The following is an 18,403-nucleotide window of genomic DNA, read 5'->3' on the forward strand; positions in this document are numbered from 1 at the left end:
GCAAGTTAAAATTAACGGTTCTACATCGTCCCAGCGCCATATCTTTGCTGGAGTGCCGCAGGGATCTCTACTGGCTCCATTGCTGTTTTCTGTATACATGTCAGACATCCCACACAATCCGATGACTTCCATTTTAGCACTGTATGCGGACGATACGGCAATACTAACCAGATCTCTCAGACCCCACTTCGTTACCAGAAAGCTTCAAGAAAATTTTCTAAAGCTGGAGGGTTGGTTCTCCAAGTGGAGATTGCAAGTCAACCCCCTGAAAAGCTCAGCGGTTCTTTTCTCAAAAAGGCCAATGTCTCCTGCAGGAGATGTGTTACTATTCAATACTAAAATTCCCTGGCAGAAAGAAACAGATTACCTGGGTGTGATTCTCGACAAAAAGCTATCTTTCAACCAACATATCAAGTCTGCATGTGCAAAAGCATCTAAAGCCATAGCTCAGATCTACCCGCTAATTAATAGAAATAGCAAACTCAGCAACAGAATCAAATTACAGCTATACCAGATGACGATTCGTCCTATAATCACCTATGCCTCTCCAGCCTGGAGCCACACCTCTAATACTAACATTATTAAGATACAGCGAGTGCAGAACAAGTGCTTGAGAATGATTTTGAACGCCCCGTGGTATGTTAGAAACAGCCAACTCCACAGAGACACAAATATTCCCTATATTATCTCTTATCTACAATCCTTAGCTTCCAAATTTTTTCTAAAGACGTCCACACATCACAACGATTTGGTTCAACAAGCTGCAGCATACGAGCCAACGGACATATTCAAATATAGAAGACCAAAAACTATATTAGCCTCCTATAGCGATACATAATCTCCATGCCCATTCAGGGCAAGCAAACTGCTCGTAAATTTTACCCTCACTGTAACCACGACAGATAGCGGGGAATATGAAAAGCATTTTGCTTCACCCTTAAAGAATAAATGTCAATTGTTTATATGTGGTATGTTAATTTTGGTAATCTATTGTTTTTCATACTCCGTTAGGAACTTTACAAGCTTATTTCGAAGTTAACTCCGTTGGAAGCGATTTAATTAATCTGATAATTGCATGAATTATTCTTAATATCACTTTGTTCATATTGAAGTTAAAATTACAAATTTAATGTTTATTGTTTATACGAACTTTTTTTTTTATTTTATATTAAACTATCAAAAATGAACAAGTTTAACATCACAGTTCGGCTGAAAACTCGGAGAATAATTTTGACCGAAGTACTCGTAGAACACAGAAACTGCAGGAGTTGTTTGTGTATTGGTGGAGCGCAAAACCACCTGCAAGAAGGTGAAGTTCCTTAATCCAATTATACTGCACTCCTTCTCAGATTACAAGTTAAACCTATTTATAATCATGTCGATCTCAAGACATACACTTCTTATCAACGCTAAGAAAGATTTGTTTCCTTCTAAGAGTACGGTGTAGAAAGAAACAGTGATTACAGGTCAACCAGTCAGGTTACCCATAATTCCGGAGGAACAGGGGCTTAATTTGTGGATGGTACCAATTTGATGCCCCATCTATCTCACTGCCAACATCTACCTCTGGGATCCATCGTTCCTCTCGGTTAACAAAGAATAAGGCAAAACAGTTGGGTTTTGTATAGTTTTTTTTTTTCCTCCTTCTGATAACAGAAATGACTTTTCATAAGTGACTGAACTTCGCTACTTCACAAGAGCAAAACCGCCGTCTGTAGCGTAGTCATGGAAACCTGAACCGTTCATGATAGTCACCTTGATATTTTAGTTAATGTTCCTGAGAATAGTCTTATTGTTTGCTGAAAATATTTTTTTTTCTTTTGTGAATTAACTTGTTTTTTAAATACTTAAAATTACTTTGTAATGAAATGATTAATGAATTTTCTAAATGTTTGTATAAAAACCCGCTTATTTCATAATGAAAACATCAAAAGCGTTAAGTAATTTTCATAGGAAATGAATATGAAATACGCTCAATTATTTTATAAAATAACTTTTTTTTTAAATGATTTGAGAATGAATATTATGCACAGTTCTTGCATGCTTTACGTGGGAAAATTATTTTCGCCTTTCGATATGACGTGGCTTTCGAAACAATATCCTGCTCGGTTTGTAGGGTAGGATTCCCAGATTATCTTAACCTTTAGCCCCTCACCGCTAATGCTATCGATGTATAGGAACCTCGAGTAATAGGGAATACAATTTGGCGCGTAAAATGGTATTCCGTATATTTCCCGAAGTTTCTATACGTTAAGTGGACAACAATTTATGGGCGGGATTATTAAAATAATGCATTTAAAGAAGAAATTTTAAGACGTTGATATTATCACTGTTATTAAGGGGATAATGAATAAAAAATTTGACATTTATTTTACACAGTCGGGAGTAAAATGTCTCATTTCAAATTTAGATGTTTGAAGAACAGCTTGTAAAGGACTGCAGAGGCATTTAATAAAAATTGTTAAGAGCATTTTAGATAGGCCCATTACAACACTTTACTACTGTCTAATGATTAAAAGAAGTTTTGTTGCTGTGCATAAATACTGTAGAAATAAAATTTTATAACTGTATTTTTATTTGTACACAAATTATGTTAGATAACTCAGACGTAAATAACAGTGCTGTTACAGTAGGTTTTCAATCAGATAAATGATAGTTATACTGAAGACTAATTGCCGGTTTCACATGGCAGTGGAAGCGTATCACCCCCACCCACCCCCAAACAGGTAAACTGACCAATAGAACACGCGCAAGTAACTGACATAATACACTGGCCTTAGGCCTAGTTGCTTTCTCAGTATTTTCAAACAACACTGGCTGTACAACACAGAATGCATTTTATATGCATTCCGCCGAAGAAAGGTTATACACCTATAGTACAATAATTAGTGCCATGGGTTGGCTAAGAGCTAGATAATCCAGAGATCCTTCAGTAGAAATCAAATATGGTAACTTTTAAGCTACTTCAGGTTGTCAATAATCAGGATAGTAGATTCACACCAGTTGATAAAAATCATTCATCTAAGACACACAAATGAAAAATCGACCAAGCTTCTAAGTGGCAAATTGAAAATTACCCAATTATAGCATAGTTTTTTGTAATAGGAGAAAACACACGCACGCGCGCGAATCTTCGAATAAAATCATCAGTCGACTTATTATATTCTAATATTTGTTTCCTCCTTCAAAAACTAAATAATGTTTGATCGTTAGATGTCACATGTAATTTGTCTTTGACGCTACAGTGAAATCTTCTAAAGAGAAGTCAAATGTTTAGAGCATATGAAAGACAGTTACGGTTATAATATTTATGAAACGCTATTTTAAGCCAAGGAATTCGTGGTAGAATCGGCTCCAGTTGTCAGCGACTAGTGAATCGATGTGTTTTTCACTGGAACCGTATTGAATTGCATGCTATACTTCAGTAAAAGTGGTAACAGTCCTGTTAAACTGAAGAATTGTCTCCGCGAGATTTATTTACACTAATCCCTTGACAAACTGTTGCGTTCCCTCCCTAGGAAGGGGAAAAAAAAAAAATTCAAATAAAGTACTTGCAGCAGTCAACTGTGAAATGAAAATTAATTACCAGAATCCGTACTAAATGTCGTTTACAGAGTGTTAACAACTGCTACCAAAGGAAGGCTGCTATCTTTCAGCAACCCTTTCATTATTACTGATACTTTTTTGATTTCCATGGCAACGAGAAAATGTGCACGAATTAGAAATGACGTTTGGTTTGTTCCATCTTCTTAACTTTGTCAGAGTACTGATTGCCTTCCTGCAATCAACAAAGATTTGAATCGTTTTGAATCCGTTTTTCGACAAGGACAAAAAATCCGTTTATTTGTAGCACGCGTCCTGTTGTGATTCGGCATTCTCTTTTACTTCGGATAGTTAGTTGAAATATGTCGCCTTGAATAAACACCTGAATGTCACTATGTCCTTCATATTAATTTTTTTAAAAAAATATTTTATCTCTTGAATTTTTATTATTATAGGGGTATAAAATATAATGGAGATTTTTTTTCAATGATTTAAACAGATGGATTGTTGTACTCAAATCGCCCGTGCAATTTATCGAAAAAATCCTTATTATATCCGATTAATTTTATGACGATTTGTTAGGGTCATCCGCTGACGTGTCAGTGTTCAAGATTGCTAAATACTTTAAACTCGCGTGTTAGGAAATATTTAACCCCCACCTAAAAAGACTGTTGAAGGATTTCGGCCTGGAAAGAAGTTTTGTTCGGAAATTATTTATTTGGGGTTTCTCTCAAATCGATGCTCATTTTCCTCTTTGAGGGCTCTTCTTATCTAACTTCCGTCCACTGGCAGGGTGCACATTTTCCACTGAGAAGCAAAGGTGATCTTTGACTAGGCGTAAATGACCGCTCTTGTGTATTCTTTTTGTTTTTTTTTTTAATTATGTGTACTATTCTAAGAGCGGGGAATAATCACTACATGCAGAGTATACGTTTGCATCCATAAGGAGTCGCCGTATATTATTTCTTCCCTTTGGCATTCTTGAGAAGAATATCTGTCAGTATTGGTTGCTTACTTGTCCCGCCACCAGCAAAAGAACGGCATTCCTTCACTGTTTATAAAAGAAGGTAGAAAAGCCTATAAGGGATTCAACATAATACTTTTCACCGGAGGCCAATACGGATAAGAGACGCCTTTGCGTTAATTGCTTCCATCACACTGGTCCCTTAGCCGTGTTTGTCATGTATGAGTGTCACTGTTGTTGTAATTTCCTATTCACGTCATTGGTCTATCAGTGACGCCGGTGAATTCTCCTTCCCCCCCCCCCCTATCAGATTTAATCAAACTGATCTTTAATCTTCATTTGTGCCGCAAACATTCTACATACCTCATTTTGTTCATTAGATCCGACCTGTCGTTGTTTTTTTAGGGCCGTTTTACATAATAATAGGCGCATTCTGGTAAAATGGATTCTAATGAAATTGGTGCAGATATGAAGTAAAATTCAAACTTGGATTCTAATTCGTGTTTTAATAGACGTTTCGACGTATTTTATATTTGAAATGACATCATTTATTAATAATTACGGCTGCCATACTTACTACCTATTTCTCTCCTATAAGCCGTGAAATTTTATCCCAAAGAGAAGACAACCAAGAAAACTTTATAATTTATTCGAACTGGCCTCGTTCTTTTATATCTGTTATTATTATTAACAAAAAATTTCCAATCACCAGAAATTCTTCAATCTTTAATTTATTCACTGTTCTTAAAAGAACTGGGCGATGGACTGAGTCCTTGACTCTTTATCCCGTAATCTGAATGTAGAAAATCTGTGTGGATGGGGTGTTATTGAGCTAAAAAGCTTTAGTCATGGCTGGGTAACGGCAACAGCCGAGCCTCAGCTAAAACTTCATTGGCTACAGCATTGCCATCCATTACCCTCAGGTATTAATCAAGGCATTAATCACCGACTATGTAAGTAAAGGTGACATCTCAAAAAATCGGACGATCTCTAGGCCACTGCATAGTGGGCGAAAGACCGTCCATATCTCAGCGTTGGTTCCACTCAATGACGTGCTCCCCAATCACCGAGCAGAACCGCTCAAATTCCGAAGAAAATCATTCACCAACCGTGTCGGAGAACACTTTCCCCGGAGACTCAAATTGCTCCCTTAAGGCAAAAACCTTAAGAGAGCGGACTCAAAAACTCTCGAATCTCATCGCCCAACGGGGGTAACAGCAACAGTCGAACCTCAGTTAAACTTCATTGGTACAGCATTGCCATCCATTACCTCCAAGGGTATTAATCAATCACCGCATCTCACGGTGGATTGACCTCCTTCCTCCCAATTTATTCACTGATTCCTAAATCGTGTTTATAAAATAAATCTTATAATAGAAAAAAAAGGTTTTAAATTAACTTTTAAAAGAAATTACGATTTTTTAGAATATCTAAAATTTTCAATTTCACAATTATATTTTTAAATATTTACATATATATTTCATAACTTAATTAGCTTGTCGATAAATGTCTTTCTCGTATATAAACAAATAAAAAAATATTGCAAATCTTTCGCTTGACTTGAAAGATTCATCATTCTTTACCTCCCACTTAACTGTATATCAATATCAATCACATACTATAACAGGGCGGTTATTTCTATCTGCACATGCCGGATGAAAAGCCCAGGATCATTCAAACAAAAGGGCACCGTTGTTACCGGCTGAGCCACCATTGGTTATGTGCGCCCTCTTAAAGGAGTTGAAGTAACTATGCAACAGCAAAATTCACACATAACACCAAGAAAGATTGTTCAGTGCAACATGCTCTCTCTATATTTCATCGATAATTATTATTATAAAAGCATTTAAGTTGAAGTTTATAAGAACATTCAAGTATTCGATTCATAAGAAAATCGAAGTTTGAAAATCCAAAATGTTCAGATTTTCTTTTACACGAGTGTCTTATTTCGAAGCTTAGATTTTACTGACATGTACTTCAAGTCGTAATTGATGTGGATGTAGCATTGCTTTGCGTGTAATGGACCACGGATAGGAAATAATCCACTTTAATTTTAAGGGGGAGCTAGTAGTATCCCCCTCAAATAAATAAAAAAACCGTAATGCAACATGAGAAAGTGTTCATTTTGCTGAGTAGATAGAATATCCCATCAGAAAGCAGTGGGTTCGAAGCCCGCAATGAGCAACGGATGTTACGACTGTCTTAATATGGAAGATGAACATCACTGATTGGTATAACGCCATCCTGCTTAAAGGAGACCAAGAATGGCTTAAAAAGTTCCGTGTTGAAAAATAAAACAACTTACTTCGCTCACGAACATACTATAGGTTTACAGCTTTTTCAGCTGAGTGTTAAACACACAGACGGACATATATAAATAATTATGGAAAAAATCAGAGGAAATATAGCTTCTGTAGCTCAGTCGGTACTGACAATGCTCTAGAGTCGGAAAGATCTAGCTTCGAATCCCGCCAGGAACTTACGGAACCATCATATATATATATATAGTGATGAAATTATTACGAGTATGCAACGATGGACAGATACAAACAAAACTTATCTATCATTACGCATATGGTCTACCACGAGTTAAACAATACCGACTTACTTCCCTTAATTTATTTATTTATTCATAAGGAGTTTCCTCCCTTTTCTCCCCCGTCCCTATTGGAGCGAGTTGAGCCCCCCCCTTATGAGGGGGGTTAAGTATTTATGGCTGTAGATCCGTGTGTGTGTGTGTTCACGGGGCCGGTTTGCCTGCTTGCGGGATGAAAACCCCCAGATAAACTGGGGGAAAAACCCTGCTGTCCACGCCCAAGACCGGCTCACTTGGCTATGGCTGAGGAAGATCCTTAAGCTCCTCACGTCGGCGCTTTGCGCTCGCAACTATATTCCTGGGGAAGGAGTGTCCTAGATTCCCCAGGAATATGGTTGCGAAGCGCAAAGCCACTAGACTAACCGCGCAGACACTTCCCTTAATAGAAACCTGTTTTGCTAACAAGTGGAACCTTTTATAAGAAATTCAAATTAAAAATTTATATGAAACCCTTGATACGGATGATACAGTTTGTAGAGATGTTCACGTTAATTATAATGAGCAATAGTACACCGCACTTATTGCATGATACTCATGGCTAATAAAATCATTATAGACTTTTAAAAAAAGTGTGCTGTAGCTGGTTTGTTTTGCCGGAAGAATACCACGTTTTCTTCCGAATAAATCCGGATTCGAACCAAGCTCTTTCCAATCAAAGGACACGATCATCCCTCTAACGAAGTTCATAGGTCATAAAGCAAAAAGACATCTTCCGAAATGACCTTTATTTGTTATAGTCCGAGGTGATTTATTCGTATTAAAGATTTTTAGCGGAGGATTTTCTAAAACAGGTTTTTTTTTTCTTTTTCAACTATGTTTATCTTTCTCTCTCTCTCTCTCTCTCTCTCTCTCACAGAGGTTCGGCCTATGAAAAGTTAAAACTGTTTATCCATTAGTGGAACAATCCCCTCCCTAGATAACGCTATCCCCATAATAGGGGACACTGTTATTGGTCAGCAACCTATGTACACATCCCTGAATATATATCGACCATCTTGCTACATACACGAGTGCGTTTTTCAATGTAACACATCACCCCGAGACGACGGACGACGTGTCCATTAATAGTACAGGAAGGGAGCCTTGTCATAAATTTTAATGCGATCCTAACTCAGAGGTACCACTCTCTTTCTCCCCTCTATCCCCCAACGCACACCTAGGATGAGTTGCTCGCACACGAAGTGCATTATGTGCAGCTGTATAAAGTGTAGGAATTTCCATTGTTTAATTACTAAATGATCATCGGCTTAATAAAAATAAAATAACTAAATCAGCAGTGAAAAGTAAAATAATACTTTACTGGAATTCTATTTTAATATCGTTAGTTAAATAAAACAGAGGTTGACTGCAGAAACTGCTTCGATTTTAACAGTTGTTTTGTTTTATTGCAGGATGTTTTTAAACACCATTTTTAAAAAATTAAATAAAAATTATTTATGATTGTTGTAGTAAGATTGAGTTAGATGTCAGTATGCTTCTTATAGCTTTGTTTTTATAGTCATTATTTCGGAACAATAGAGGGCGCTAACGTGCAATATGTTTAATGAATTCTGTAATACGGTTTGCATAGCGTTAATACAACGACAACAAGATTTTTTTAAGCAGTGAAAGAAAAATGAAACTATTCGAGTAACATCGTCCAAAGATAAAAAAATATCAAATAATTCAATTAATTCTACATTGTCGGTGAGAAATATAACAGAGACTTGCACAAGATCAGTTAAAGGTAGATAAATAAATATCAAAATGATTAATGTTACCATATGAAAGATCTAAATTTTCATGTAGGAATATTTAATTTAAATAATAAATACTTTAATTTTTGTTCAGCTAGACAGCTTTAATATATCCATTTGTGAGTGTAGATGCTGAGTGATTAGCGCACCTGCTCTCCAACCGATAGGCTCAGAGTTCAAAATCCCATCCTGACCATTGACGTTTGTGATTTTGTTTAGGTGGGAAATGAATTTCATCGTCCGGTGTGAGACTACACCCAGCTTATTGGAGGTCTGAAGTGGTTGAAAAAGTTCCATGTTTGGTTTCTAGATTAAGGATTATGTTTTAAAAAAAACTTACAAAAATTAATAATAAAAAAAAACGTATTAGGCTTTCGAAACCAGAGCCGCCAGAATAGGGTAGTTAATTTTTATTTCTACAGTTTCATATATCTGTAATTTTCTAGCCTGTTTGCGGAATGAAAAACCCATGCTTCCGGGGAAAAAAAAACAAAAAAAAACTGTCACATCCGTATGAGACCAATTAACTCACTTTCAGATGAAAAGTCCTGATAAAGGTTCTTTTCCTAAAGGGATTATTCGAACCTACAGTTTGGTGAACGGATACAGGGCCAACTAAACCAGGCAAATTAGTAGTGATGATGTATTTATTTAATAACTAAAAGAATTCTGGGATAATAAATGGTTGATGTGCCCGAGCTACGCTGCATTAATGAAGATTCCCTATCGAATTCTAAACCAACAGTCACATTGCACTACGTTTGAACAAGAGCGGTGTTGGTGATTGTTTGAAGCCGACCAAACCTACTTCACGGTTGGCATCAGTCATTAGCTTGCCATCGGTGCTACAAAATTTGATTTCCTCGCCTATTCTATGCGCGTATTTGATTCTTTGGAAAGTTCCTTTGCTTATGTGACGTAAATAGTTCGTTTTGGTTTCGTATGATCAAATATTATTATGAGGAAGAAACAGTTTTTAGCGTTTAAAAATCGCCTGACTTTCACTCCGTACTAAGCCTACTTCTATGAAACAGGAGGAGAGAAAGCATTATATTAGCGTAAATCGGTTACTTACCTTCCAGTCTTGGTTATTATCATCTCGGTGCCCAGGCCATGAAATTTGTCCCACAAGTCTTTTGTCTCCAGATGAGCTTCAATGCGAAGTAATTCGTCACAATTGCACTTCCCAGTCATTTGAGACTTGCTCGATTTTGTTTTTCCTTTCCCACCCTCACTGTCTCCATTATTGGAGTCTTTCTCTGTATTGTTCTCCACCAAGTCGGCTCCACAACTGGAAGACGTTTTGCTTTCTCTGTCTTCGTTTTCAGAGTGACTGTCGGTAAGAAGTTGTACCTCGGATGTAGTGTCCGTATCCAGAATCTGGATTGGGCTTGGAGTTCCTTCTTGAAGGATGTTGTCTGAAAATTTATTAAAAATACTATTTTAGATTAAACACAGGACTAGCTGAAAATTATAACTGTAAATGGTTGAATATCATTATTACCGTTACATTATTTTTACCGTAATAAAGCGAGCCTGAAGATTGGGTAGTGCAATATTTGTGCCGTGTTTATTTGGCTGGGATGGTGAAACTTAAAATTTACTAATTACTAAAGTATTAAAAAGAAAATAATAAAAACGGAATACTTTAGCTTAGGTAAATATGGGTCCTATGGTTTTAAACTCTAAGAAAGCTGATACTAACATTATTTAAGAAAATAACAGAGAAAAATATTCTTGAAATCAGCGTAAGTACCCCAAAACATTAAAATAACGATAATTAACTTTAAGCTTTTTTTCCCCCTTGAGCCATACTCTATAATTGTCCATGTACAGTTTATATCTTGTTGCAAATAAGGAAAAAATAGATGCATCCTTTTTTGTACAAGTTGAGTCTCCACTTTAAAATAGTCTATGACGTAGAAATCTTCGATCCCTACAACATTAATGTTCTAGTGATAGCATTGCTCAGATAACAGTGTAATTTTTTGGGCAGATAACCAAGGATTATTTACGAGTATATATCCAAACTTCTTTAACATTGTTGACCAGTGATCAGAACTAGTTAACGATTTCTACAGGTTAGAACTACGAGTATTAACAGACGATTTAGTTTAAGTAGTATCTACTCAGCAAACACAAATTGATTTCCTGAAGTACGTTGAGTGAATCAAATATCACGCAAGAAAAACATACCATATTTAAATGTGGCATCCCAGATAATAAACCGCATAGGAAAAAGACAATTTTTGAGATTGTCGTATCAGATTCAGAAATTCATTAATTTTTGCGTCGTATTTTGGTCTGCAGTTTCATCTGAGATCAGACTGGAGAACTTTATCCTAATCCTTAATTCATCATTCATTTATGCTCATCCCGCATCATTTAATGTCGTGGTTGTTCACGATGAAGCATTCATGCTTGAAATTCTTCAGTGATGAAGACAGTAAAATATTTGGAAATGTTTAAAACAAAACCGCAGAAAAAAATTAGTTAGTGTACGAATATGATTTTCTTTCCACAAAGCTCCTATCTAATCCAGGAATTAAAACTACCATAGGGGTAATCCAATCCCACGAATGTTGCCCCAGGGAAGGCTTATGAAATTCGGAAAGACACGTTCACCTGAACTATCTATTTCCCCTGTTATAGTAGAATTAAATAAGGCTTCCGTCTGCTATAAAGTTTTGGTTTAGGAAAAATCCTTTATCCAGGCAATTAAGGGATGCCGGACCAATGGCGGTTTGCTTGTACAAGGCACAAAGAGAAATATGTAAGACAGCTGCCAAGGTCCGGGAGTGAGGAGATAGATATTTCTGATTTATGTTTCGGCATCGTTTCTGTTTTTGATAGAACTAATGCCACTTTAATAACAAGTCCGCCATTATATATTCATTACATTTTCCATTTTTCCGATTTTTCAGACAAACAGACAAACCGCCAGGAAAAGAAAATAACGCCGGAAGATGTAATTACGCCTTGCGTGTTCTCTGATACATTGAATCTCGTTTTTGTTAAGGTTAAGAAAAGTTTGTAGTGCTGGAAGAGAAGGATGAAAAGAAATACGAACATGTAAAAAAATGCATTTCAAATAGCATTCGAAAATCTTTGTTATGTATTCCGTTCGAAGGTCTCTCCCCCCCCCCCTCCCCCCGTGATTTCGAAGAAACTATTGGGAAAATAATGACATTCAACAACTTTCGGATACGTGAATTGCCAATGAGCTGATCTGAGATGGTAAAAACGGTTTCTGTCTCTATTTTTTTTTTTTTTAATAAAAGAAAACCTACAAGAGTCTTTTTTAATGTTTGTAACATATTGGTTATCTGAAATAATTATTTTTCATTACAAAGCGGATTCAAAAATTAAAAACAAGGATTTTACTTCTCGTTATTATTCAACATCCACAATATTTTGGAAGTCGAACTACTCTACCCAAAGAAGTCATCAATTAGTTCGATGGCATTATGATTATAGCTTTTAGATACAAAGATTAAGATTGATTTATTCTGAGGTAAATGACTTTTGCATTAGAATGAGTTTTTTTTTCTTCTGCATTTATTATGAAACGGTTTTAGTAGCGATGCAATAAGTATACGTCGACCGAATGCCACGTTTATTAAATATACAGTATATTTATCTTCCGTCGTAAAGTTGAACGTAAATTAACTGAAAATCACGTATAAATGGATCGCCAACTCCCAAATTAATTAAGCGAAGTCAATGGAAAAATCAGCGATATTTTCGAAATGTCACTGATAGTTGAGATAGCCTCGTCTACCAAGTGAGAAAATAAGGGACGTTATCACAAGATTACTGTTTCATATCATGTTTTTTTATTTATATTTTGAAATCGCATTTCTAGCTCTGGTGTAAGAAACTTTTGAGGTTAATTTGTTTATCTTAACGATTGTTGTTTTGTGCGCATGCGTCATTCATTTATTTTCAGTATTTATTATATTCAGATATGCTAAATCTTTATAGAGCATATATAAGCAAAAACGTTTCTAAATAAATATAATTCAATTCACACTTCAAAGAGCTTCCTCCATAGTATCGGTTTACAGTTTACACTGATAATTGATTATTTTGAAAGTTCTTAAAAGAACTGGGCGATGGACTGAGTCCTTGACCCTTTATCCCGTCATCTGAGTGAAGAAAATCTGTGTGGAGGGAGTGTTATTGAGCTAAAAAGCTCTAGTCATAGCTGAGTAACGGCAATAGCCGAGCTTCAGTTAAACCTTCATTGGCTACAGCATTGCCATTTGTTACCCTGGAAGTCTTGGTGTTTAAGTAAAGGGGTAAAATCTCAAAAAATCAGACGATCTCTAGGCCACTCATTCGTGGGCGAAAGACCGTCTAAATCTCCGCGTGGTTCCACTCAGTGAAACTCGACCGCAGAGTAGAACCACTCATTCCGAAGAAAATAATTCACCGACAAGAACCCCTCAGCGGGCCGTGCCGGAGAACACTTTCCCGGTGACTCAAATTGCTCCCTTAAGGCAAAAACCCTAAGAGAGCGAACACTCGAAACTCAGCAGGATAACAGCAACAGCCGAACCTCAGTTTACTTCCTTGGTTCAGCATTGCCATTCGTTACCCTGGAAGTCCTAAAAAAAGGACTTTTCTCGCATCATTCTTCCCCCTCTCCAAACATCATTCTTCCCCATATGAAATATTTTATGGTGTATGAAATATTTTAAAGTTTAAAAAATTCTTAATTTACTTAAAAGTTATATAAGTAAAACATTAGTTTTATTATTATTCAGAATAAATTAAAATAAATTTTTGTGGTTTACCAAGTAGAAGCACACATAATATCACATGTATATGTATACTTTAGCTGTCAAAGAAGACAGGATAGATACATACATAAAATAGTTGTGCATGACTTGCCAAATCAAGCACGCGGCATTACACAAGATAAATATTTGACACAAATTTGATAAGCTATAATAAGAAACTTAAGGAGATTTTTTTATATATACAGATTTTTTATATACATACTCTGAGAAAGTGTTATTAACTAACATCGTAGCCCTTTTTGTTTCGTATAGAGATACATCATACCTTGCAATACATGAGGGAGTCGGGAAGACTATCTTCGTATAAAAACCATTAAAAGAATAAAATTATCTTCATAATTATTTTGATAATACCAGCTATAAAACAATCTTATTGGCTTCCTACTTTGAAAGTATGAATTTCTTCTTTACCCCCCCCCCCCCTTTGGTGTTATAAGTTAGTGCCTCATCTGCCCGTATGGGGTCTCAGGACTGTTGTATCATCATAGCGTTTCTGGAATGCGGATATTAATTCTGATAGACTCAAAATTAACGTTTCAGCAACCCCATACATCACATAAATGTTTAATTTGCATACTGGAAGAGGGACAAAGTAGCCAACTAATACTGATAAGAATCATAGGATTAGTAAAAAATATAGCTTCTCATTAATAACGGGGAAATAACGTTGAAAATGTGAAAAGAGTGGAAGGATTCTTTCCTGTTAGATTGCAGATGAATACGAAGATCTTGTCCTTGAAAAGTGTATTAAATAGAAAGTTGTTAAGAAAAAAACAAAACTTAAATGATGAATTATCTCATGATCCAAGTATTTAAAGGTTGTTTCTTTTATATATGTTTTATTATCTCCTATAATTCGCTGGAACATCGGATTATTTGAGATAATAAAATACATTAATCATTGAAATGATCTTATGTTGCAAAACATGAGCTTCAGAACGATTGTCTTGCCTATCTTTACCTTGATCATTCAGTGCATGCATGTTTAGATTAGCGCGTAATAAGAATGTATTGCTTGACCATTCTGAACACGCACGCTCTACAGGTATGTACGAATAGCGGTATAATCCCTTAAATATAAAATGTGTAATCCCTTAAATATAATGCGAGAGTTGAATTATTCATTCATATATAGTAATGATGAAATATATACTTTTTCTTTCAGATTATAGAAAGCAGAGACGTCTCTAAATGAATATAAAGATCACGATTGATTTCACGTATTATCTACACTACGCATAGAGACTACAAAAAAAAAAATAAATAAATAAATAAACGAAATTCTGGAAATTCAATATATAAATTTATGTCAGGAAACTTACGATGTTATATTTTGTCAATTATTTATAACTCATAATTTTTCTTTCTCCGATAAAGCATCGTTATCTGGGATTGCCTCCGTACTTAGTATAGTATGATATCGTTCAAATAATAGATTTGTTTATGCAATATCGATTTATCCGTTCACATACTCCGAAGCAACAGGACCTTGGATTCTGCGAATTTAAATTCTTAGGAAGTATAGCAAGCTGCTCTGATCTTCGTTTTTCCTTCAGGAAATCTAATACGCGTTTATTTTTAATGGCGTTGTTATTTCCCTGTGTTATCCTATTCAATTTGGAAAAGCCTCTGGGTTAATTATTAATTATATTTTGCGAAGCAACATGGTTAAAAAAAAATGACTAAAAGAATGAGCTCATCTTTAACATATTTAAGGTTATCTAATACGACTTCGATTTTTTTTTTCAAAAAAATTCCGTTTCGTGGTTAAAAACAAGTTCATCCTACTGCCTACTTTCTTTGAACTTATGACACTTTCTCTTCTTATATACTTAACTCTGTAAAATCAATAAAGATGGTGTAATTGTATCCCGTAATTTAATTCCCAACATCCAAAAACGAGTGTTATTATTAGTGGATTAGCAGACAAGAAGAGGAGGTCAATGAAATGAAATGGGTGAAGGATCTGAGGTCAAATCAGAGTGGGTTGAACTTTAGTAACTCGAGGAGCATCCTTTTTTTTTTTTTTTTTTTGAGGAGAATGTCTTGGAATATCTCAAGTCAATCATTATCTCTTTCTGAGGAAAAGAAAATATAGTGAAACTAACACAATTAGAATTTCATTTCCAGTTGAATTTATTCGATATTTTTCTAATAAGATGAGAAAAAAATAGATAAAGGGGACTTGGGATGGTTCTTTATTATTGATAATAAAGCTTAAGTATCAGGTTTTATGTTCTTGATTATGATTAAGATACTGTAAACTTGAGCATCAAAATCTCTCATGAAGTTCCTGACTCCATATCATTGTCTACTCGATGCAATTATTTATTCATTAATTTTTTAAATATTTGTTTTGGTTTCTGTTTATTACTTTGTGGATTTCGAAAATGTGAAGATAAAGTTTGTTAAACCAAACTATTATAAAGGTATGGACACAACAACATCAGATGAGAGAGCTGGTCTCATACGACGATAGTATGGATTTCTTCTAGAAAAGAGGATTTTTTATTCCGACAAAATAAGACTGTCAAACTTACTTCAGTTGGAAAGGCCTTATACACACATGGAATTATAGTAAATGTGGTGCTTCTCTAGCGCCCTTGGTTCGAGTCCCGTCTAGTTTTCAAAGACACTTTATAAGGACTTTTTTTAGTTAAAGATTAGTTAGCCGATCTGATATGGAGATGGTAAGATTTTCCGTCCAGTAACTCGGATTTTTCATCCCTCAAAACAAACCGGTCAGAGAATGCACGCGGTTTAGAGACAGAATTCCATTAGGAATAATATCAATATCGAGTATTGGTTTAATAAGACACAGGTATACTAGCCTGTATGGACCTCACGCTAAAAATAAATAATGGTAAATATGAAACGCTTTAAGTTAAAATCAATGGGGGGGGGGATGAAATAAAAGGAATTAAGAAAACTCTTTCATAAGTAAAGAAACTCTAAGGAAGAAAGAAGTCTCACAGAAAATGGTGCAGATTATAAGAATTTCAATCGCTCTCCATGTTTAATGATATGGTTTTATTATTTTTTTTCCGCATGAATTTTTATTGAATTATTGTTAGCTCAATTAACCCTCTTCCTATTCTGTAACAGCATGGTATTTCAAAACTATTTTCATATGTAGGCTTAAGTTTCTCCGTACAATGACTGCTTATTAAATGGACTGGGTTAGCCGAGTGGATGCAGCATATCTGCTCTCCAATCAATAGATCGTCGATGGGAATCCCGCCATGGACATGAATGTGTGTGAATGTCCTTAGGTGGCAGATAATCACTGTGTGAGACCATCCCCCTGCTTAATGGAGGTTGGAAAAACCTCCATGTTTGGGTCTTCTAGGGCAGGGATTCTGTAAGTTAAATATTCTCAAGTTACTTCGGTTTCCACGTTCTCTCCTAGATGCGTTCAAGTTATTCACCTTTCCGATACTTATGTTCCTTTGATCCAGTTTCTTAATATTTTTTTTAATTCCTAAATCCAGCTTCAGCAGCCATCTAAATTTTCGAATCTCATAAAGTATTTAATATCAATTATTTGATACCTAGTTTGATGTTTAGATTAAATATTTATTATCAGTTAAAGAATAATGGTCTGTTTTCAATAAATCGTATTTTATGAATTATGAGAAAGAAAAGTTACATAGTATTATCTTAATATACAATAACTGATTTGAGAAATCTGTACTATTCATATATAGAATCTTAAAAATGAGATTAAAAAAATAGTTGAAATTAAAACTATATATGGTGTACAACTGTGAAGCGGAAAAAGGCAAGAATGGCTTATAATTTGGGTTTATTTTTTGGCTTATAATAATCACCCAAAGGCATTCGTTTTCGTTATTAGATGAGAAATAAATTATTCTTAAGTGTATTTTGACCGATTCAAATAGCCGAAGGAAAATGTACAAACATTATGGTTAATATTAAAATCTGTAGTACTAGAAAGTACTGAAAAAAGCCGGCAAGACTGGGAGATGCGAGGAAGAGGGGGGGGGGAGCGTTGTGGTGGTGGTGGGGGATAAGGAAGCAATTTTATCCTCCTCAGAGGCGAACCAAATAGGATGGGTCTAATACGTCATATCCGAAAGGGCCAAATTCATTTGTGATGGTACGGGACATACACAGAATGTAATATTAAAGAGAAACTGTAGGATGTTAGGACCATTAAGGAAAATCTGAATATTATGCAGCTGAAATATTCGGACACATTAAGGCAAAACTTGTTAAGAGAAGACGGCATCAAAAAAATTTGCATTAAAAAATGACAGATGATTGGAGCGAGGAATGAACACGGCATAGACGCAAGATCGTAAAAATTGCTACGGTTGATAAAATAAAAACAACATAAAAATCGTTTTCTAGAACTTAATGGGTGGAATGTTTTCTGCTAATATTAGAGGTGCTCTGAGGATGGTCTTGTTTAAGCAGGACATTACTGTTTGCTAATTGCTGCGCCTCGGCAACCATTTTCACCCATTGAGGTGAGGCAGTGGAATTTTTTAAAAAATTTTATTCGCTTACTAGAGTTATTTAGGAATCAGAAATGGTCTCTCGTTACTTGCCTATGTTAGTTTTTTTTTTTTTTTTCGTTTGTCCATAAAATTCATAACGGGAGACGTAATCTTATTTACCTGTAGTTTCTAACTTATAACTGTGAAATCCCTGAAGACTTTTGGCCTAAAGATGTTCTTTTATTCATAAGTGTGTAAAATTGAAGTCTAAAAAAACTTGATGTCCTTTTCAATAT

At 35.4% G+C, this 18,403-nt stretch overlaps 2 protein-coding genes across 3 annotated transcripts in view; both read right to left on the reverse strand.

The window, feature by feature from the left end:
* Positions 1 to 10,028, reverse strand: part of LOC150096634 (T-box transcription factor TBX20-like) — a 93,403-nt gene extending 83,375 nt beyond the window's left edge. For both annotated transcript variants that reach the window (XM_090408438.1, XM_090408437.1), the window contains exon 1: positions 9,915 to 10,028. In XM_090408438.1, the coding sequence (XP_090264564.1) occupies positions 9,915 to 9,937 (23 nt within the window). In that variant the 5' untranslated portion in view covers positions 9,938 to 10,028. The remainder of the gene's footprint in view (positions 1 to 9,914) is intronic.
* LOC150096635 (uncharacterized) overlaps positions 10,011 to 18,403 on the reverse strand; it is a 34,399-nt gene continuing 26,006 nt past the window's right edge. The window contains exons 2-3 of the mRNA XM_090408669.1: positions 10,075 to 10,257; positions 10,011 to 10,021 (exon numbers count right to left, since the gene is read on the reverse strand). Coding sequence (XP_090264795.1) covers positions 10,011 to 10,021; positions 10,075 to 10,257 — 194 coding nt within the window. The remainder of the gene's footprint in view (positions 10,022 to 10,074; positions 10,258 to 18,403) is intronic.

Source organism: Typopeltis vanoorti, chromosome 18 (genome assembly GCF_054136105.1).
Source record: "Typopeltis vanoorti isolate ZY-2024b chromosome 18, IOZ_Tvanoo_1.0, whole genome shotgun sequence".
Classification (NCBI taxonomy): Eukaryota; Metazoa; Arthropoda; class Arachnida; order Uropygi; family Thelyphonidae; genus Typopeltis; species Typopeltis vanoorti.